Source organism: Amia ocellicauda, chromosome 17 (assembly GCF_036373705.1).
Source record: "Amia ocellicauda isolate fAmiCal2 chromosome 17, fAmiCal2.hap1, whole genome shotgun sequence".
Taxonomy (NCBI): Eukaryota; Metazoa; Chordata; class Actinopteri; order Amiiformes; family Amiidae; genus Amia; species Amia ocellicauda.
In genome coordinates, this window is record NC_089866.1 from 3,227,011 (window position 1) to 3,250,445 (window position 23,435).

Here is a 23,435-nt window from a genome sequence, read left to right on the forward strand (position 1 = left end):
ACGCTTTCTAAGAAAAGGCACTGTTGTATATCATTTGTGGGTGACATAAACAATATACATTTATATTCGCTACAAATGTATGGATACAGAAATCCCACACCTATGGCTACTTTTTTGTAACAGACTGCGACTTTAGTTACAAACCTGCGTTCGGGCAAGATGACTTTAAGAGGCGGGGGACTATTTCTGATTGACGGCTTCTGTAACCAATAGGATGCGACCAGGACCCAGCCATACCGGAACACTCCAGAACACATGTGATTCACACAGGTCTGGTACATGGTGGTGAGATGTCAACACCAGCATGTTTTTCCCAGCGATTATCAATGGTCCCAGTGCACGATCGCTTGGTCTTGTGGTGAAATACTGTCAGCTATGCAGCTACGGTGGCTGCGGAAGGCCACTGCACTGTGCGCAGACCGCTCTAGCGCTGAAGAGACACTGTCGGGCACAGGGGACTGGGGCCTCTAGTGTCCACTGGAGAGCTGCAGACTGCCATACGGTTAACCATGGTGTGTCAGCAGGGGACAGCAGGAGATATGTGTGCACTGAAAGCGAGGGGGTACGGGTGAGGTTTGCACCTAGTCCCACGGGTAAGTGTGTGCACAGTTAATAGCAGAGTTTCATCCCAAACATGTTGTAGTAACTTGATATTTAACTGGCTGTACGTATTGACCACACACCTGTACTATACACGACATGGGTATCATGCCTGGTTTGGTGCCTCACTTGTTCCTTTTCGTAGGCTTCCTGCATCTGGGAGGACTGCGCACCGCTCTCTACAACTACATCTTTGCCAAGAAGCACAGAGGGAGTTTCGTACTGAGACTGGAGGACACCGATCAGAGCAGGCTGGTCCCCGGGGCGGCGCAGAGCATCGAAGACATGCTGGAATGGGCAGGTAGTTGGACCCTTCTCACATACTGTGCGCTTGTTGTTGATGCTCTTCCAGCTACAGACCAGGATCACTAAGTGTCCAGACTGAATCACTTTACAGACATTTACATCTTCACCCCCATGTGTGTTCATGGCACCAGTGTTTGTTTGGGGCAGGGATACCGCCAGACGAAAGTCCACGGAGAGGTGGTGCGTACGGGCCCTACCAGCAGTCCCAGAGGCTGGAGCTGTATCGAGAGGCAGCGCAGACCTTGGTGAGCAGAGGGATGGCCTACCGCTGCTTCTGCAGCCCTCAGCGCCTGGAGTTACTGAAGAAAGAGGCCCTCAGGAGCCGGCAGACCCCCCGGTAAGCAGGACGGACAGCTTTTACCATGACTTCCTCATGCTGCCACCGTTTCACTGCAGAAATGCCACCAGAAACTACAGTTTAACTCAGTTAAACTGCACAGCTGTATATCCATCTTCTCTAAATCACAGTAAGCCACTGACTAAATCAAGCAAGAGTGTCAGAGGCAGAATTGAGGACAGTGTGTGCATGGACCAAGAAAGGGGCAGACGGTTGATTCAGATCTCATGTGAAGACTATTTATTTTTTTGCTTGTTTTTTTGTTTGTAGGTATGATAACCGATGCAGACACTTGCGCTCTGACCAAGTGGAGGAGAAGCTGGGCCGTTCGCAGCCCCACGTGATCCGCTTCCGCCTGGAGGAGGGCGTGGAGCCCTTCGAGGACGTGGTGTTTGGGTGGAACAGGCACGAGGTGGCGGCCGTGGAAGGGGACCCCGTGATCATCAAGGCGGACGGCTTCCCCACCTACCACTTGGCCAACGTGGTCGACGACCATCACATGCACATCAGCCACGTGCTGCGAGGCACAGAGTGGCTCATCTCCACCTCCAAGCACCTGCTCATGTACGAGGCCTTTGGCTGGCAGCCCCCCACCTTCGCCCACCTGCCCCTGCTGCTGAACAAAGATGGCAGCAAGCTCTCCAAACGCCAGGGGGACATCTTCATCGAGCACTTTGTCGCAGGGGGCTATCTGCCCGAGTCTCTGCTAGACATCATAACGAACTGTGGCTCAGGATTTACCAGTAAGTCCATTTCCTACTGAATCAGTTGCCCATTAATGTAGATCTCCTGGAATTAGAGAAGTAGAGCTCTTTTCTGTGACCCCCTGGATACTTTATTTGTGTGACCTTGCCTTGACCTTGGAGAGAGAATGAAAAGTTACATTTGTGTCCATTGTTCTGTAAAGTGCATTATATACATTGGCCACAAGGTGTTGCTATGAGAGCACAATTTCTTATTTTCCTTTCAATTCTGTGTTAATTTTTTTACTATACATACAGACAATCGACCTGGCAGGACACTGGATGAGTTGATCTCTGAATTCGATGTTACCAAAATCACAACACACTCTGCGCTGCTGGATCTTGACAAACTTCCTGACTTCAATAGGTGAGCCACTGGCTAGTTTCTATAGCCTCTGAATGCATTGAGAGAAGTGCATGTTATTGGTGATTTCTCTTCTGTATTTTATGTTATTGAGAAAGTTTTTGTTGGAGAAATTGGAGGAATTTGTTGTGTTCAGACAACCCTGGGAGCCCACTTTGTGCAGCGTAGCTCTTCCAGAGACTTAAAATTGATCTTGACAGAGATGGTTGCAGCACCATTGAAACATTCCTCAACTTGGCAGCTTCATTTCTAAACATACACTCAAGTGTTTTGCTGTGTTAGAGGCTTTCATAGATCCCGGTTCCTGATGTGTAGTAAGCGCTGTCGGGAGACGTGCAAGCTGCATATTGTTAGTGGCTTTAACGGCAGTGCAGCACCGACCCCAGAGCCATAGAGCGATGATAATAGAGACTCCTGCATAATTAAGACAGATTGGAAAATGTACCATCCTTGGGGGTGCAGTTTACTTGATTAACGCCTTTGACACCGAAACGACCATACCAGCTGTGGCTCAAGCATTCAAAATGTAACCCCTGGGTGTCTTTCCTTTTTAAAATGTTCTACTGTACAAGTCTGTTTAAAAAAAAAAATATATATATGCTGTTTGCAAAAACACAATTGTCAAGATTGTGCTGCATTTTTAATACACCAAAATTGAAAACACCTGGATGCTTCTGTTTATATGGGACATTTCAATAATCCAGAATATGTGTCCCAGAGCATCAATGGCACTGAAGCTCTCTGCTTGGGAGATGTTATGCTTGGCCTACAGCATCTCTCCCCATTGATCACTTGCAGACTCTAAAGTGCCGCTCACCATTTACGTTCAGAAGGTCACTGATGAGAGGTAACCCACAACACTTTCCTGGCCTTCCTGTCCCCCACAGGATTCATTTACTCCAGAGAATCGGTGATGATGGCAAGTGCAGGTCCCTGGTCAGAGATCTGCAGGGTCACATTGAGCAGGTTTACGGGCCGCAGATCGAGGATAAGGATGTTCTGCACCAGGAATATATTGAGCGCATTCTTCAGCTACGGAAGGTAACTGTTAACCCCGTCTGACCTCTAATCCAAACTGGAATTATTACTTCTATATCAAATCAGTACATTCACCGATTTTAAGTCCTTTTTAGTGTGGCAACGAGCAGCAATGCAACAAACGTCCAACAGAGGGCAACGTTACCTCCCCAATAAACTCAGATCATAGTATTTTATCCTTGTCATTGTAAACAATGGTGCTTGGTTTACTGTAAATATGTCAGGGTGTAGATTTTACAAGGTTAGATTGTTCAATATAAGACTTTTGGTTTTAAGGAGTTACAGTTTATACAAGCATTACTAAAGTGCACTAATACAATTCAATATAAAATTCGAATCGAGCATTAATACAAAATAGTGAGAATAAGCTATATTGTAAGTACAGTCTGAATATTTGTGATTTGTGTGCTTTACAGTTTGTGAAAATTGAATCAAAGTGCTTGTAAATTATAGACACTAGTGTGTCCGTGAACATTTTATAATTCTAATATTTCACTGTAACGACAGTGTCACGATCAACTGTACAGTACTTTGTTCCCTTCTTTTGGGATTTTCTGTGGGATTGTTGGTATTTGGACTGCTTTGTCTAGGTTTATCTGTAAGAGCACTCATTCACCCAATCCTGTAACAGAAACTGAGCCACAAGGTTTACAGGTTGAAAGATGAAGAACCATCATGGGTTTGTTCAACAAAGACGGTGAAAACATTTCCAAGGTTAAATAAAGAGTACCAGTCATACCAGAAACGCAGAATAGCCACCCCAGCTATCACAAAATAGTGTTTTTCATTCCCGTCTGTCACAAAAATGACATTGCATGCTTAAAATGGGACAAAATCTTGTTTCCTTCATAGTTTCCCCCTCTTTTGATTGATGTTTTTTATATGTTCCATGTTTAATGGATAGGATTCTAAAATGGATGTTGAAGTCTTTATTCTTACATGTTTGCATTCATAAGTGTATAAGCCCAAACCTTTTCATATTTGTGCCTCCATTATGATGCAAAAAATGCTCCTTTAATCCTTTTAAGTAGCTCAGTAAAAGTAACCCCAGATTAAATCCTACCTAAGTAATAATTACACATTTATTATCATAACTTAGAAAACATCTAATGCATTTAGGAGATGCTCTGTGCTGGAAACATTTATATAAGAAGTACTTTGCGGAGATAAAGACTCCTCTCTTGGAAAAGGAGAATTAAGACAATTTGGGGCCATTTCAGTTCTCCTGGGAATCCTTAAGTAAGGGAAGATCTGGGAAATAAATTAATGAAAAGGTCTGAGCTAAACTAATCTGTGTGTAATGTTTCAAATTATGCCTTTAGATAGACCTTCACAAATCAATTTAAACTACCGGTGATATTATTCTGACATGAAACTCCATCGATCACTTTGTTCTGATTTATGTGTGTTTCAGGGCCACATAACCTATCTTCAAGAGCTGGTGTCTCCTGCCTATTCTTACTTGTGGGTGAGGCCCACAGTTTCACAAGGCCAGCTGCAGCAGGTGTCTGCAGAATTCAACACCATCCTTGCTCTGGTCTTAGAGTACGTACCTGAGCAGACAATACACCCGTTATAGCTTTTAAATGTGCAACTGTCATGATATTGTGTTTTAAAATATTCCTCCCACCTCCCTGCCAGTAATTACGAATGAAATGTTGAAAGCATTAATAATTATTTTTGTGCATATTGATAACAATGAATTTGGCTTGTGCACGAGGAAGACAGAGAGAGTGTTAATGTTGGGTTAAATGCTTCTTTTTTTTAAATGTTTTTATATTCCTAGCGACCTACCATTAGCGGAGGATAAAGTGATATTAAGTACTGTTCTGGGATCCAATCAGCACAAGGATATCTTGTGAATCAATTTACCATCGGCGTTAGAAAAATGAATAAATTGGTCTTCAAGTAGTTTTGCAGGTAATTAATTATTGATCAGAATGCTTAGACGTGACTTGCTCATCGTTATATATGAGTTTATTTAGTATCCCTTTGATATTAGAAGTGTATGGGTTTCATCAGTGTGAGATTGTGTCAGAGTTAACTGTTAGGCAGCTATAAGGATTAAACCCCAGCACAGGACGTCAAAGCGAGGGCCTTATATCACAACGCTCATGTTATGTCTGCATTTATTTAATTAAATGTGCCTCGTTGTGTTAATTGACAGGGTTTACCATGTTTTTTTTTTTTGCGATAGATTGATTCAGACTGTGGACTTCACTCCCCAAGCCCTGAACCTGGAGTTGAAGGGCTTGCAGCAGAAGACAAAGTCAACGAAATACAGCGCGACAATGAAACTCCTGCGCCTCGCGCTCAGTGGACAGCAGGTAATATCACTGATCTTATGTGAAGCATACGTTCTGACAGGGTGCAACAGTCAAGGGAGATGTTTAGTCTATGAGTCAATCGGTTGATTGATCTTTAAATATAGATGCTGATCTGTGTTTTACATTACAGTTAAATTAAAAATCAAGAGTTTATTTAATAATCAAACTCAGCCTTCTTTATGATGCACCACAAACCTCCTTAAACCCCCCCCTGGCTCCAGGGACTGTATTACTGTATAGTAATTGTGAGGTTTAATGTGTATTTATAGTAAAACTGCTTCAGATAATACAATTATGTTTAGCTATATCCATTTGCTGATGCTGATGTTCTTTTATTCTTGCTCGAGGCTTAGCAGATGTTTTATGTAGATGCGGTTCTGTGTATCATGAAAGAATGGGCCGTTCTCTGACTTGTTTTTTTGTTTGTTTGTTTGTTATGATAGCAAGGACCAAGTGTTGCTGAAATGATGATATCTTTGGGGCCGAAAGAAGTATATCACCGGTTACAGAGAGTGCTGAATTGCTGATGAAAAATGAAAACAAAGGACTGTAACCATAGATTGAAACCCATTATTGCTCTGTGTACATATTTATTATTTTTCCAACAAACAAGCTTCTAAATTAAAAGTGGATTGTAAACGTATCTTTGATTGGTCTTTTTTTTTCAAATCTATACAGCCTAAAATACAAATAACACCAACTGGATCCCCGGCCATATGGTTTTCAAGTCTTTGTGACTTTCTAAAATATCATGCACTGTATTGTAAGTGTAGATTAAACATCCATCGCTCTTTAAAGTTCAGTACACCCTTCTATCCCCATCGAGCTGCTGTGAAATTTCTAATTCTTTTCAAATCCATAACAAAAGTGTCATCATCCTACTTAAACTATCTGCTGTCCCTTGAACCTGTTCTCATGTTTACATCACATTAATGTAATATGACGTTTACACGCCCCACAATATTCAGGTCGGGAATATTCCCTTTCATAGTCTGAATAAGGTGTTCACATTGCGGAATATACATTTGGAGTATTCAGTGTTCCTAGATAAAATAGTGGCCTTGTACACTGAGTGAATGACTAGTCTGTTAGCAGCATTATGGTGATGGTGTGGCATAGCTGGGTTTAAAATGTATGGGTGTTACATTTCAATCCACCACACACACAAAATAAACCCCACATTGCAAACAACTATACAAATGAACTCTATCAGTCTGGATGACGTTTGTACACACTCTTCCCGCAAAGAGCAGTCCGTTAAATATTTGTCACATGCTCGGATCAAGCGCCGCTGCGCTGTGTGTGTCGTGTTCATGTAGCGCAGATGTCCGCAGTTCTGCGCAGATCTGCAGGATCCCGCCGCTCCCATTGGGTGAGCCGCGCAGATCTGCGGACATTGCGCTGCCGAACGCGACCTCTTAAAGGCGCAGTACTTACGACAGCTGCAGTCAGAGTTGATGGACATGGCGGCTGAGGAAGTCGGAGAAACTTTAGTGTCTTGGCTCAGTAAGTTATAAAACAATTTTAAGCCTCTACAAAATGCACGTTAAACACATTCATAACAACTAGATTTGCGGTTGCATTGGTCTTCCTGGTTTGTAATGTCTTTGTTTTGGTTTTTTAATAAGATAAACATATTGTGCAAAAAAGGGTTATGTAGGTAACTAGCGACCTATTAAACATGATCACACACAGCATCACATGTGGGCAGACGGGGCTGTTGTTGCCAGGCGTGTGGCAGATGTCATGCATGAAACTAAGTAACTTTATATCTGTTGTCCTTTTCTCAATCAATGTTTCACTTACGGGAAGTTTTTGAGGTCGGTTTGAGCCGAACTAAGATTTATAATTTACTGCTGTCATAAGAAAAACGACGTCTTGTATAATACGGAGAGATCAGGAAACACTTCAAATTAATAACGAAAAGTGTTTAGAAACGGCTATAGAAAACAGGAAGTGGCAGACGCGTCGAGATGTCATGTGTACCAGCGCTCAGCTGCGGCGGGTTGTGCAGCCAGGCCATCTGCTGACGTGACGAGCTGCTGCGCAGATCTGCACGATTCCAGCGATGCCATTGGAGGAACCGCGCAGAACTGCGAAATCTGCGCTACAAGAACCAGGAGTCTTAAACTGAAGCAGTCGCAGCTCGTTGACAGCCAGAGCAGTAGAGACGTTTACGCACTTCACATTTACTGTGGAAGTCGGTGTAATTGAGGGGTAGTAGAACTGATTCAGCAACATACACCCGACATTTCTCTAAAGTAAACGTTTTCCAATAGTTTTTTAGTGTTCTCTCTCTCTCTCTCTCTCTCTCTCTCTCTCTCTCTTCTTATGAATTGATTAAATTAGGAAACCACCTGGCCGAGGCTTTGTGTTGGCGTGGTTTGCACAGCAGCTCCGGCCCAGTCTAGTTTGCCTGTCATTGCTGATGCAAACAGACGCTGAATTTGCTCCCCTGTTAATGCGACATCCACAGCACGTTTGGCTTCTCAGGATTGGAGCAATTCGTATTATTGATATTATGTAATGTAATCAATGAAAAACGATCAGTATTTTGGAGAAAAACAAGAAAACTTTCTCTAAGGAAAGTTATTACTCTGATTAGGAATATTGACGTCTTAATATTATTACATTATATTATACTTAATATTGTAAGTATATAAAACAAATGCATACATGTATACAATGATATGTCAGTAATTGAATAGGTCTTTGCTTAAGAGAAGTTAATCTGTCTAACCTGTATCACTGCTCAAAGTGATGTTTGTTTTAAAAATCCACAGGTCGATCTGGTCATATGTCACACATTACTTTTTTTTTTCTTTGTCACTAATTTTACTTTGTTGCACATGATTGTATACATGATTCTGTCACACCCAGGCTATGGAAGACAGTGAATATATGTAAGTTGCAATACGCTGTAAAGATACAACATATATTTAGGTCAGTAAGGTGTAATGATTGACTAATTGACAGAATATGCAGTACAGTATATTTATTTGTACAGGTTTTGTGATTTGCTTAGTTTTGCCTTAGGTATAGCTTTTCCTTGCCATCATGTAAATAATTTCTGTGATTGTTTGCAGACAAAGCCACAGACCCCAACAACCAGGGGGAAAACTGGGAGGGCATCCAGGGATTCTGTGAGCAGGTTAACAAAGAACCTGAAGGGTAAGTACTTGAACAAGCCACCTGCTGTTAGAAAACACAGGCAATTACAACAGTTATACACTGAATAGAAATGAACATCCGCAGTCAATCGGTTTATCCAATGGGCCGCATCATCAATCTTCTTCTCTTAGCTGAGTGTTTGAGTGTCTTGAGTTACAGTGGTTGAGTGACCACGTGTGTGCGGGTAGTGTGGAAGAAAAGTTAGAAATTCTTTTCTCACACCTGTTTTTCTCTCTTGTATACTTAAGAAAGAAAAGGTCAAGCTAGAAGGTCAGGCCAGAAGGAAGCTTGATTTCTGTTTATTTACGATGAGACTCTTGGAGGCAATGTCAAACAGTATGATATAAGTGCCTGCTCCCTAATCCATGTGTTGATCTATGAACTCTGTCCTATAATGATATATATTCTGCTTAGCTAACTTTTACTTTCTGATTATAACCAGATCTTAGATTTTTGTGTATAAAAACTCTGACTGTTAAAATAAAGGCAGAACAACTTTGGGATCTTCTTGATTCACTGCTGTTCTCCACGCCACGTGTAATAAAGGCATTGCAACAAACGTTCCAACCTGATTGAAGACTGATTGTTCTTCAACAGTAGCATGCTGGGTGTATCCCTCTCACCTCCAGACAGCATTTTCAGAAGCTGCACCTTTTTTTATTTGTTTATTTTTTAAGCAAGTTTAAAAGTGCCTTTTTTAAAATTCACATATAAGAGTCTGTGTTAGCTCACACTTCCTGTGACTGCGCCATTGATCCACAAAGCAGATAACCGTTTGTTAGAACATGCAGCAAATGATCTCAACAGGAACAAGCGTCACTGAAACCACACTGAAAAAGATATCAAGCAGATAATGAATGATATATCATTATCACGTGTTCATCCTGAGATGTTCTTTTCTCCATTCACCATTCTCTGTTCACTTGGTCTTTTCTTGGTCTTATGGTGTGGATTAATTAAGGATTGTTCAAAGCAGAAGCAAAGGCAGGAAATCAGACAGAATGTATGTAATGGAGAAAGCAAGAGGAATGACATTTTAGGGAAATGCAGCTGATCTCCATTAGTGGTCATAATTATCTGCAAAGTCCAGTAAATACAGGAATAATTGTATTGGCATGAACTAAAAGAAACTATTCAGCAATTAATTAAAATGGCTTTTGTTAGGCTTAGTGACCATTTTCAGATAAAATAACAGTTACTGTGGTAGCACATCAGAAGCACAGAGGCCATCGGATAACATTCACAGCTAATGCTTTTCTTCTTTGACGATACTTGTGAAATGTATTTTGTGTGGGGGTGGTGAAACACTAAGTCATTGTATCACTGGCATGATTTTCATTGAAAATAAAACATTTTAAAAATAAAACCTTTTGAGACATTAAGATTAAGTTTTTCCTTCCTGGACATTTCTTGTGGTTTTGCACAGATGTATAACTTAAGTTTGGCCAGAAGACATGGAATTCTGCAAAGCCCTGTTTTTGTTGTTGTTTTTTGAGTTTTTCTTCAAAATGATGATTTCAATTGTATTTTCTTTTCCCAGGCCACAAACCGCTATTCGACTTCTGGCCCACAAGATCAAGTCACCTCAGGAGAAGGAGTCTCTGCAGGCTTTAACAGTGAGATGTTTCACATGCTTTCTAAATTAATATAGTGGGCAAGTTAGTAATGTGCCTGCAGTCTGAATAAGCAGGAATCATCAGACCCAAACAGCCCCATCTGAGAGTTTTTAAACCTCAGCTTTTAATTAATTTAGCAGAAACCTCGTGATGAAATTCAGGGATCAATTAGGTACTAGTTATGGGACAAACAAAGGCATTCTTCTCCATCTAGTAACTTCTCTTAAAGCTACCAAAACAAAGTAATGTAACGCACATACAACCCCCACAAAGGAAACGAAGGAGGCATGTTTTTGAGGAAGCAAAAAAGTCAGTTGTGAGTGAAATGCTGTGAAGAGCTGGAATGCATTTTCTTCATTGACCTATTGCAGTAATGATACCTTTTACACTGGAAATTACTGAACATTACACCATACCTGTGACTCACGAAGAAGGTATTGATAGAGTAGGAACAAAGGCATCATGTGAATATGAAAACAAAACTAGAAATTTGTGAGGAAATGTTTCTGCAGGGTAAAAGTTCCCAAATAAATTGTGCGTGACCAGAAGCACTGGCTATGTAGTCAAAGATACAGTCATGAAATAAAATCATGAAAAGTCTTCTCCATTTCTGTGTGTGAGGCAGATTAGGCTGCTCAGTGCCTCTGTATGTCTTCTCCTTTTCTGGGCTCTGAGCACAGCCACTAACATTTACAGCTACTGAAACAGCCCTCGGCGGGAGAGCTGGTGGGTTGAGCCACTGTGGAGAGGAGAGCGAATGTGCGGCACAGGAATCGGCTTGCATTGTTAGGAAGCTCGAAGGGAAAGAAAAGAAAAGTTAGAAGGGGAAAGCCACATTAATTACAGCGCCTGTCTGTCAGCGCTCTGTCTGTACTGTGGATGCAGTGGCTTTTATCAGCAGAATTTGACAGCCTCCTCTCCCTCAATCTGAAGCAGGCAGGTATTCGGCTCTTGTCTTTAAGCCGCGTGAACATCTAAGTCAGATCTTCTGTGGCCTGGCTTCTACAAAAAAAAACTGAAAACGCCTTGGTTATTTTTGACTGATTTCAAAATTTTGTTATCCGCAAGTGATCTGTCCCACTCGACATGAAAGACCATTGTAAGCTGCGAATATCAAGATGGTGTTTTTCATAGGGATCACAAGAAAACCCCTGCTACGGAATCGTGCCGCGTCTTTTCTTCTTGTTCTCGGTGCACCACAGAGCGCGAGCACAACGAAGAGGGTGTATAATTGGTGTCAGTGCAGTAAAGAAAGGCTTAGAGGAACCGTATGCTTCACATTAGCCATTGCCTTCTCCCTCTGTAACTCTTAGCACACTCGGTCCTCTATAATTGATATGTGTTTTTTTTTTTTAATATATCTCTAGGTTCTGGAGGCCTGCATGAACAGCTGTGGCAAGCAGTTTCACACCGAGGCTGGCAAGTTCCGCTTCCTGAATGAATTGATCAAAGTTTTATCGCCCAAGGTACAGTAAGCCGTTGTCTTATCACACGCTGTCAGTCAGAACCAGCAGGGCTTTCGATGTGACCCGCAGGACGGCGATGGCATCCAGTGCTTGGGCCTGATCTTTAGTCACGGATTGTGTGTGTGTGTTGGACTCAGCCTCCAAGAACAGATCTGCCGTGTGTGTGTGTGTGTGTGTTTGTTTTCCTGTGCACAATAATAAATGATTATTCTTTGCTTTTGTGTGCTATTCCCTCCAGTAATTTGCTATGATAAAACCAAGCGTGTTAAGCTTTGCTCGTGGCGGCGTTCAGTGTTTTGAAGTGTGGTTTGCTAAAGCCTTTGTGGGACACTGACCTTTCTCCTGTGCTTTCCCCCTGACAGTACCTGGGCACTTGGAGCTCAGAGAAGGTCAAGGAGAAGGTCACAGAGGTTCTGTACGGATGGACCGTGTGGCTGCCAGACGAAGTGAAGATCAAAGAAGCCTATCAGATGCTCAAGAAACAAGGTGTGTAGAGACGAGTAAGTTGTACTCTGCCTTGCTCTTTCTCTCTCCCGTTCTTTGAAAGGCAGCTCAGGCTCCTCGCTGTGGGAGTGGGGGGAGCTCTGTAATTTATTCCCAGCTTGTTTCATTCTTTGTTGCTAAGACCTTGGCCGAGGCCCTGTTTGACCCTGAATAGTCTCTCAGGAGCCGGACTCGGCCTCCAAGAACAGATCTGTCATGTATGGGTTCAGGCACATGGAGGGGGATACCTATGCGCTGTGGTACACGCTGGCAAGGATATTCACATGGGAAATGTCCAGATCTCGAATCCCCCATGTCCTCCTCTGCTGTATTTAACTGGCTGATATGTTTTCTTATTTCATAATGCTTCTTTGGTATCAAAGCCCAGGACTGAATTCATATAGAGAAGAGTCAATTTCAATCAGAAATCCTCTAATTGGGCTTTGACACATTGCATTTAAAACAGGGCATCTGGTCTGATGCTAAACTACACAATGGAGCCGTTGACTGGCTTAATTCGTCCAGATTTACATGATGGATGAAGGAATTCAAGCACCTGCTCTCTTTCCTCTCTCCCCTCACTCTCTCCCAGGTATTGTAAAGAAAGACCCCAAACTATCGGAGAAAATCCTCATGGCGCCGCTTCCTCCACGAACGCAGGGCTCCGTCTTTGATGACGAAGATAAATCGAAGGTTTGAAACCGGATTAAATCTTTATTGTCCTTTACTCGAATGTGGCAAAACCGCAATTGTGTAGCCTGCTGGGTGAAGTTTTAGCTGACAGTAGACTGGTTTGGTGAAAGGCACCTCCCTGGAATGGCGTTCGGATTTAAACCAGTTGCACAGCAGTAAAAGTAGAGTAATTTGGCCGATATGAAGTAAAGTTGCCACACCTTCATCACTTTTCACTGCCAAGTTCAACTTCAGGCCCTGCTGACATTCTTGGGAGTCCAGATATATGGTTGCACACAAACAATGGGGATTCTTTACCCAGGCTAATGAGAGACGGATTCTTTCGCTGACAAAGACGATTCAATACCTGTGTGATTCGCTAGGGGTGTGGTGGCTGGTTCTTTGGTTGTAACTGAATTGCCAGATTGCCTTGGAGGACTCTGGTAAGCTTAGAGAGGCTTCTGAAATTCGCTGGGATGCTTTCTATGACAATTGCTTATCACACGGGTAACAATTAAGAAGTTTTATTGTTTTAACACTGCTGTTCACCCTCCAGCACAGTAAAAACATCTGTTGTGTTTCACAGCTATTAGCAAGGCTTCTGAAAAGCACTCACCCTGATGATCTACAGGCTGCCAACAGACTGATCAAGAACACCATAAAAGAGGTACGTGAACCGGCATTTACTGTCGATAGCAGGCCGCTGTCTTCATTCACTGCGGACCGCTGGGATTCGGGTTGATTACCAAAGAACAGTCCACTGATTTGTAAGATGGGGCCGATCGGAGGACTGTGGCAGCGTTTCCTATTGATGTTTTATTGACATGAGGAGAGGTGGAGCACAGACATGTTTCTCAGACTAGGATTTCATTCATTTCAGTCCGCTGCGATCTGCTGGGAGTATCCAGCTCCTTTCGGCCCGTGTGTGCCATTTGGGAGCCTTATGCTGCTGTTCAGCTCTTGAACATATGTCCTCACAAATTGTACTAGAGGATTTCACCGGGGACTTGGCAGGGGGGTGTGCTAACCACAGCAATGGCAACGACAGACACCCTGACCAGAATCGCAAACTGTATATTAGAGCACGTGTTTGTATTCTAGTCAGGACATTTACTAACACAGGAACATCACTGTAACACTCGGCTTCTGTTTCTCCGAGTAGATTGTGAATTATTCACCTTGACCATGTTACACCGGCCTCCAGAGATGTTCGTGATAGAATAGTTATTTCCAGTTATAGTTATTTATTTCCAAGTGCACTGTGCTGTTTACAAACCTGTGCTCGCTGCATTTACTGTATTATAAACATGCCTTTAGTTTCTGTGGTCTCCATTGTTGGTATGATTATCATGTCATAGTGTTATTTCCAGTTGTTTTGGGATGCAGTAATGTATTCATAAGCAGTCTCTCAGATCGTAGGCAAGGATGCCGGGCACACCGCACTTCCAAGTGGAGTTCGCACCAAGGGCCGCACTTGAAAAGTTGAGTTCCCTATGACTTCGGTGGCCCGAAGAGGCCCTGTCATAGTTAGGGGATGCAGCTTTAAGGGCGCCTTTTCCTTTTTACGATCCCTTTCCTTCCTGGCAGGAGCAAGAGAAGATGGAGAAGGTGTCCAAACGCATTACTGCCATGGAAGAGGTGGAGAACAACACGAAGCTCCTGAAAGAGATGCTGGAGAATTACAGAAGGCACCGAGTCTCCGACAGCGACAGGGACATTATGAAGGTACGTCCCAGGGAGCCCTTCATGTGAGGAAGAAAGAAGCGAAAAAGCAGCCTTATATACAACTGTCAGACAAGAGGGTGGCAAAGGGAACCTTAATGAAAGACATTGGTGGATTACTGTGCCATGATCTCTGTGGCTTCTGTTTAATGAATTGATAATTAGCAACTATCAAGCTGTGAATTCACCGCGTCTCTCCTACTTTTCTCCCCCGTGTTAACCGAACCATTACCAGACAAGCTCAAAAATGCTACTGTCCCTCCTGTGAGGTAAAAAAAAAAAAAAAAAATGCGGAAAATGTAATGATTGCTCTGTCTTTTGTTCAATGCAGAGTCTGTACGAACGCTGTGAGAAACTCAGACCCACGCTCTTCCGCCTCGCCAGCGACACTGTGGATAACGACGACGCTTTAGGTACGGACAGGAGTAGGATTCTTCTTTTCACTTGCTTGTTTTATTGTTTTTATGTTTTTTTTTACATTTCATAAAGATATGACGAAGAATGAATTTGTCCCACAAGCTCTCTGTTTTTCTCCCTGAGAGGAAATGTATTACTCTGCCGTTCCTAGTGGTGAAAGCGGTTGATAAGGTTGTGTTTTGATTTGTTCACGAAGGTCAACTTTTCAGCTTCACTTTACTTGTCCATTTGTCGAAGCACATTCATGGTACCTGATTTAGTACCAGACAGCTCTGTTCTTTTTAACGACAGTCCTTTTTTAATTGAGGGCTAATACAGACGTTCCCCAACTTACATAAGGTTTCCGTTCCACAATTCTCTAAGTGAGTCGGTTTGCGTAAGTCAGAAACGCATTATTTGCTCTTTACGTATCTAATGTACTATGTTCGTAACTCCACAATTTTCATAATGGGGCCTAAGGGAACATTTTACAATAAGTCTCCAGACAGTGCCTCTATACCAGAGGTGCACAACTGGCAGACCGTGGTCCGGGTCTAGACTGAGTGAAGGTTCTGTCTGGACCTCAACACATTTCTCATGAATAATTGTTAAATTAACTACTGATGAAGCAATGATTTTTTTCAATGTACACATACTGCGCTGGCTCAGCACAGCTGGGAAGGTCCCAGATAGCGCCCCATACTACTGTGTATTGTCTAGTCACATACGTTATTTAAATCACTTCACGATACACCAATCAAAGCGAATGTTTACAATGCATGTTAGGAGACTGATGTTGCCAGAGAGAGAGACGGCAAGAGAAGCAAAAGTGGGAGCAAGAGGAGAAATGATAGAATGGCATGCACAGAAGTCAAATCATGCTTTCAAAGAGGAGTGGACAGACTAATATGCCTTTATCCTTCCCGCAGCGAGTGTCAAACCACTCTGCCTGATATGTTCAGAAGCTGTGGCTCTAATAAAAAGTGCCAACGTGAAGCGCCACTATGAGACAAAGCACAGATCTGTTGAGCAAACATATCCACAGCACTCTGAGGTGAGGGCACGGAAAATAAACTCAAAGCCCAGTATGATCGGTCCACCAGAGTCCTCTCCCATGCATTCACTACCCAACAACGTGCAAACAAATGTTCACTAAAAATAGCTTGGATGCTGGGTCAACAGCAAAAAACGTTTACTGATGGGGGAGTGGTGAGTCCATGTATGCTGTTGTTGAAACTTTACTTGACGGTAAACAAAAAGTTTTGTGAAAAGATCAAGCAAATCCCAATGTCACGTACAACAACAGCAAGAAAGAGTGAAATACTAACAGTGTATTTCCAGCCAAGGTTCAAGTTAGGGCAAGCAAGAGCCCATTCATCTCACTAAAGAAGAAAGATGGAGAAGTGAAGTGGGAGAGAGTAGGAAAGATACATATTAAACCTGTGTTTTCTTATTTGTTCAAACATCAATGCACTTTTTCAGAAACATTCTTTTGTTATTTTTGTGTTACGATGCAGTCTTGTTTTGCTTGAAATTAGAACATTTGTGATTTGCAGCCTAATCATACACTTTTAGAACTAGTGTGTTAAATTTAATACATGAATGTATTAACTAAATGACTAAATTACTAAACTAAATTACACAATAAATTACACAATAATCTATATTTTTAATGCAATTCTGTGTGGAAAAACACATTCATGTGTTAAAAATACCCAGTATTGTGTTACAAATACATATTACTGTTGTACTTGTATAAATTTTAACACAAAGTTGTGTTGTCCTTGACCAAACTCAGAATTAGTTCTAAGAGTGTAAGTAAATGTAGGCCTATTTATTTTACCTCATGTTTAATGCCTGCATTGAAAATGTGCAGTAAATATTGTTATTTAAATCTAGTACTTTGTTTATTAGCTATACATAAACACAAACTACATATGCCCATGAATCATAGCACAAGTTAGACATTTTAATGGTCTGGACCTTTGGGGGGAGAAAATTTGAGTTCAAAGAGGTCCATTGATTCTAATTGTGCACCCCTGCTCTATACAATAGCAACCCACTTATGAAATCCTGTGTTTCAAGACTAATTTTATAAGGTTTACATTTATACAATGATTTTTTCCCTATTATTTTGTAGGTGCAGTCCAGATTTTTCAAATGCAGTTTTTGCCTGCGAAGAAAACGGTCCTGACTGATATACTATACAAACTCGATTACTATGTTTACCGTGAGGGGGGGGCGGGAAGAAAACCGCAATTTAATTACATGAAAACATAAGACTGTAAGAGACCACAATGAGCTTACTTAATAAATAGGGGAAATCAATTATGTTTTCACTTTATCTGGTGGGTATTGCCCTGGGGAGAAATACTTCCTACATCTTTACAAGATTATGTGGATTATTTGATGTGGAAATCCTGTTACGCCACACAGAGCTTTTCCCATTTATTTAGCGTTCCTCTCAGAGTCCCGTCTTTTTTTTTGTGTTCCAGCGGAAATCCTCCATGCCAACGAGAAACTGACCTCGGTGGTGAATCTATACCAAGAGCTGGTTAAAAGCAGAGAGGTTAATGGACACGGTGTTGTCGAACACTCTGACCACAAAGCCAAAGGTACTGTAATGTTGTGTGTAGTTTCTTTGTAAGCCCATGATTTACACAAAAAAGATGACTCTAGGAAAGTCTAGTTGAAATGCGTCTCATCAAATCCTGAGCCCGTTTCCAGCTCACGGTCTTGATTTTAAAGAAGCTAAGCAATTCATGTAAGTGTGTAATATCCAAAGCTGAAGCTAGCTTCTGAGGTTGAGATGTTTTGCACAGCATCAGTGGCGATGCACATGTTAGATATTCTAGTGATGACTGTGTTCAGCTTTCTGGTGCTTTAAACACGCACATCCCTGTGAGGCCAACGACTGAGGTATACTCTGGTGAATTATCGAGCGTGCGTAATCTCTTTGAGTCAAAGAAGAAGCGCTTTTCAATGTCTTTAATTCTGCCCTTTTTCTGGTTAAGATTTTCCCGTCTGCTGTGAAAGTTTGTCTGCTTTATTCCTTTTTTGGCAATTTGAATGCCTGCCTGCCTGTGTTTGGGTCCTGTGAGAACACCGCAGTGAAATAATCGTGCATCATTTATCACATAAATAACGCTGCAATCAGCTCTTTATAGTCCGCTTTTAAAATAATCTCTCCTCATCGTGTTGCCATCCACAGATCCGCAGAGCCCCAAAGAAATAAAGAGCTACCATCTGATAGACCTGTCGGAGCTGGAGTCCCTGTACCCCAACTCCGCGGCCCCGGGCGGGGCTTCGCACGATGGGAACAGCTCCGTCTCTCTGCTGGATGAAGAGCTCATGTCATTAGGTTTGTGTTTTCCTCAGGCCCTTTCACTGCAGAGGCCAAAACAAGATGGATCATACTTTTAAAATGCACTAAATTGGATAATTAATGCCCCTGTTTGTTTGTTTTTTTTTACTCTTGATGGGTGTATCGAAATTGGTCTGTAGTCAGTTTGGGCCTGTTGCAGGTTACAGTGATCGTACTGTGTACCTCTTATTTTCCTCCCTGACTACTCTAGTCCAGCCACTGAGTGATAATGCCAGGTGTATTAATTGCTGAAATATTTCTAAATCTGACTTCCATTTGTTTAGGTCTAAACGACCCCCCACTGACGCAGAATTCGAGAACACACGGCGTGGAACTGACCAAGGTAGGGGTTTAGTCTCTTCTTATTAGATTATAAAGTATAAATCACAAGTCCATTTCCATTTAGCCCCCTGGCATCCCATTCTGTAGACTTAATTGATCTGTCATACTATTGTGAGTTTGTTTTTAATTGAGTGTAGAGCAGCTGAATTCCCAGAGAGTCTGAAACAGCGGTGCGATTGCACGGCCAATTAATACCCCACCTGGATAGTCGTTAAGAGGAGAGTTTTTCTTTGGGACTAATTTCCTTCACTCCTGTCCACTCTCGCCAGCCTTCAAGTTTCCTGGGACAAAGCCCTGGGTTCAGTGCCAAGGTGGAGGAGGGTAGGGTGGGCAGCATACTGACCGCACGTGGCTGCAGTGGAGACGGCGGCCAGGGCACAAGAGTGCAGGGGGCCCAGGGCTGGGCCCAGGACAGCAACTGGTAAGACACGGGCAGACACAGGTCCGGCCATTTCCGCTAGATTAAGAACTGCGACTTCCTGTTCTGCACTATGGTCAGAAACCCTGTAATGTCACTGTGAGCAAGTCTGTGCCCACGTGTGTGTTTATATATCCTGCATAAGGGTTTCTAAAGCAAAAATAACATTGATAATAATTACTGAATTAACTAATTAAGTTCGTTTGTGCTGGAACTTTTCTTCCTAGTTAACTTCTTTTGATTTTAATTATATCACTTTGTTTTCTTTCGTTATAGGCCAGTCCTCCAGCCCATGTCTTTGAATCAGCCAATCATGAGCTCAGCAACACACTCCATATCTGAAGGCCGGCCTCAGGAAAAGTCCTTTTCAGACGTCTTTGTTTCACTGGAATCCATTAAACCGAGTGAGTCGACCTGCAGAGAACATTGACTGTAACCTGCAAACATGACGGAACCAGTTTAACCCATTGTCCTCTTTCATTTTCCCACCATTATTTGGTTGGGTAAGCGGAACAGAAATAAAATGATGATGATGAGATCACGATGAGCACATATGAATCTTCTACATGGCCAGACTTTCATGTACATGTTGTAAAGTGCAGTTGCCAGGTTGACTAGCCTCTGTGTCTGTTCACCGCAGGCAGCATCCCGCCCGTCACCGCCTACGATCAGAACGGCTTCAGGGTGATGCTCCACTTCGCCAGAGACAGTCCGGTGGGGAGACCGGACATTGCCGTCATCGTGATCTCGATGCTGAGCACCTCCCCGCAGCCCGTGAAGGAGATTGTTTTCCAAGCTGCCGTGCCAAAGGTGAGAAACATTCACGTTACATCTCGTCGGCAGTTTTCTCTGTGTGGGTTTCTCACTCTGATGTTCTGTTCAAATGTTTTAATCCAGTCGAGATGAAACCTTTAAAACCTTTGGGCTGGTTTCCCAGACCCATATTAGCACTGGTTATGGACTAAATGATGTTAGTTTAGCTTGAGAATTCCTAGATTAGAGCAAATCGCCTTCTGTGAAACCAGACTCTTCAGATATCTTCAGCTTTCTCTTATCTGACATTGTGCTTGTGAAATTTTCTAGTTAGTTGCCTTCATTCTAAGTGCCCCATTGTGTTAAACTAGCTGCCCCCTCCATCCGTTCACACCCGCTGTCGTGTCTTGCAGACAATGAGAGTCAGACTGCAGTCAGCGACCAGCTCCGAGCTCCCGGCCTACAACCCCCTTCACCCCCCGGCCGTCATCTCTCAGGTCATGCTGCTGTCCAACCCGCAGAAGGTGAGAGTCTCCTGTACGCACTGCTCGCCTATGTGTGGGAGGCACATCTGTTTCGCATTTGGAAATGTGATGTAAATGTCATTTAGGCTCTTCAGAGGCCCACGAGCGAGTGCCCATTTTCTCTCGCAATATTAAAGCAATACGTTACGCTGGGAAACGCTGTCAGGCCGCGGCACTTTCCGGCTCCATAAAAACCGTAATAACTGATGCCACAGAATAAGACGCGCTTCATAAAGAAGGGCACGATCTTTAGACTTGTTCTTTCTCTGCTACTCATCCTCACAAGACAACTCGAAGGAAAATACGTAGGGATCTACAACGGCGTAGTCTTCTGACGATTCGTTTAGATCTCGGATGATCTTAGTATTGTTAACTCTAACTGTAATAACCAAGGAGAATTGCTTTTGTTTATAATTGTTATTCCCAGACGATGACATATTTTTGGCAGATTAGATGCTGTCGTTAGTCTCAATGTTTTATGTCTACAGTTTAAAGATGTTGTGATGGGGGGGTGTTTACTAAAGAAATAAGAGTAAGTGAGCTAAGAAGTGAGCTCAAGACATATAACAAATGCTTAATGAGGCAGTTCCTGAAAAACTGTTATCGTACCCCCCATGCCCCCTTCTAGACCCAAATAAATCATTTACCAACCCGAGGCATGCTTCAACAATGGTTTTGCCTACTAACATGGACTCGTAGGGGGCCAATTAAAACCCAATTATTGTGTTAATCCATGGCATATATTGCTGTGTGCTTTGTTAGATCAGCATTGCACTTGTTTCTTGCGGCAGTCTAACACTGTAGGTATTTTGCATTAACTCTGTGTGGTATTAATGGTATGTTTTCTTTTTTTGGATTCCTTTGATAGAATACATATACGAGAGTTTTGATGAAGGGATTGGAAATTATACTGTTTATATCATTGTGTAAATGTACAGAGAAGTGATACTACACAATATATATTGTTGTTCTGCAAAAGCTGCAAACATGTGTCCATCATTGATTTACAATGGCAGATGTATAAGAAGAACTGACGTATAAGACATGGCATGCCTTCTCTTGGGATCTCAATGCAACTGCTCAGTAGTTACGTGTTTTGGTTGACCTTCGTTTGTGTTTTCTCTCCAGGGTAAAGTGAGGTTAAGGTACAAGCTCACCTTCACCCACGGAGACCAGAAGATCTCTGAGCTGGGAGAGGTGGACAACTTCCCTGATGTGGGGTGGTCCTGGACGGGCTTCTGAAGGACACCACTTAGATTACTGTGCCTGTTTTAAACGGGCTGGAAAAGTTATCAGAGTTCACCTGTGTGGGAAGTACTGGCCAAACGAGAAGATATCGCGGTGTGAACTTTAGCAAGGACTTTGATGTTAACGTTTATAATATGAAAAAGCCAAAGACACTTTTTATTTTATTTTATTTTTTACATGCAAGGATGCAGGGATGTTTCTGCTGCATTAGGTATGGCACGGTGTCTATAAAAAGTGTGTGGCTGCGACAGAATAACAAAAAGATTCCCAATAGGCGGGTGCTTTAGGACATGGTAGGACTGCTGATGTTATACGTACTGCTGTCAGTACTTTGGCTGTGAAGCGCTAGTGCTTGTTGGTGTGTCTCCAGGTGACAGACCGCTTGTCTGGTAAATCACAAGGGTTATATCCGGCAGCCTTGAAGGACTGTCCCTTGAGATACAGATGTTAATGGATGCTTTTTTCTGTTTGTCTTTCCCGAATCTCCTCTCTATAGCACTTTAAGCCAGGCTTGATGTGCCCAGCAGGAGCCGAATGAGAGCTTTTGTGGCATTACCGCAGGAAAGCCGCTCCTGTGAATAGAGTCGGATTCAAGTGGTCTCTCGTCACTGGGGTAGTTTATTTTGAAGTCAGTGTTGAGCAGAAGCAGGTGCCATGCTCTCTGGCGTGCCACCTTTCTGTCACTTAGTAACAAAGGGTACGGATCAGAATGCACGCAATCGGGAGTCGTGTTTACATGTTGTCGGCTTTACCTACAGTGTGCGTTGTATCCGTGTACGAACTCGGCCTGTGTCCCCTTGGCCTGTGTTCGGCTTAAAAGTGTTGTTAATTCATCTGAATGAGATTTTAATTGTTCAGCTGGAAGGTCAAGAAGAGAGGGTTCACCAAATGTCACTTGTTGGCGTTTTTTGTTTTAGGAGCAAATAGAATAGTCCTGCAAAATACAGCCTTATGTATCCCCACATTTTTCTTGTAGCATAACTGTATTGTTGTCTTCCCATAGTTATCATGCTGCCTTTTTGGTGCTTTTTTGTTTTTCACAGTAAAGGTTAAAGTCTGTCTCACTCCATTTCTGCTCTGTGGGCATGTGTATATATCAGAACCCCACGGCTTGCTGTGAGGTGTCTGCAAATGTCTGCTGTAGTTTAGCGGTGTGCTTCCCTCTAAGTCTCACATTTTCCACCTGACCTGTGTGAACTGCATGCCCTTGTAGTAGTCTAGTCATAGCGTGCATGCCCACCACTAGTGAGGTGATTTCTTCATGGTTTTAGTCCAGGGTTTCTATGAACCAAAGACCTGTAATTAGGTGTTTTGATGAAATCAGCCCCCAACTTGAATGGAGGAACTTGGTCATGCAAGGGTTGCTTTGCCTCATAGGTACAATCTTGTTTCTTTTCCGATGTGGAAATCCTATCCGGGCTCGGTACTCATGAAGTAAAAATGGAAAAAAAATTGGCTGCCATGTTAATTTGTCTCGTATGAATTGAAAATATACACGATTGCCACTTTCAAAGTTGCAATAAATTGTGGTATTAAAGATTTAAA

At 42.6% G+C, this 23,435-nt stretch overlaps 2 protein-coding genes across 2 annotated transcripts; both read left to right on the forward strand.

The window, feature by feature from the left end:
• Positions 1-204: 204 nt before the first annotated feature.
• On the forward strand, positions 205-6,358 carry ears2 (glutamyl-tRNA synthetase 2, mitochondrial). Its single transcript, XM_066688859.1, has 9 exons — positions 205-593; positions 746-901; positions 1,054-1,243; positions 1,514-1,986; positions 2,245-2,353; positions 3,238-3,391; positions 4,803-4,933; positions 5,586-5,715; positions 6,159-6,358. Exons 1-9 carry the CDS (start codon positions 305-307, stop codon positions 6,240-6,242), a joined length of 1,716 nt encoding a protein of 571 aa, XP_066544956.1. The 5' UTR covers positions 205-304; the 3' UTR covers positions 6,243-6,358.
• An 814-nt stretch (positions 6,359-7,172) lies between these two features.
• LOC136713272 (ADP-ribosylation factor-binding protein GGA1) lies at positions 7,173-23,435 on the forward strand. Its single transcript, XM_066690347.1, has 17 exons — positions 7,173-7,221; positions 8,802-8,886; positions 10,427-10,502; positions 11,870-11,968; positions 12,331-12,454; positions 13,044-13,144; positions 13,710-13,790; positions 14,711-14,848; positions 15,177-15,258; positions 17,737-17,856; positions 18,453-18,602; positions 18,890-18,948; positions 19,217-19,368; positions 19,642-19,769; positions 20,006-20,175; positions 20,532-20,642; positions 21,771-23,435. Exons 1-17 carry the CDS (start codon positions 7,173-7,175, stop codon positions 21,882-21,884), a joined length of 1,839 nt encoding a protein of 612 aa, XP_066546444.1. The 3' UTR covers positions 21,885-23,435.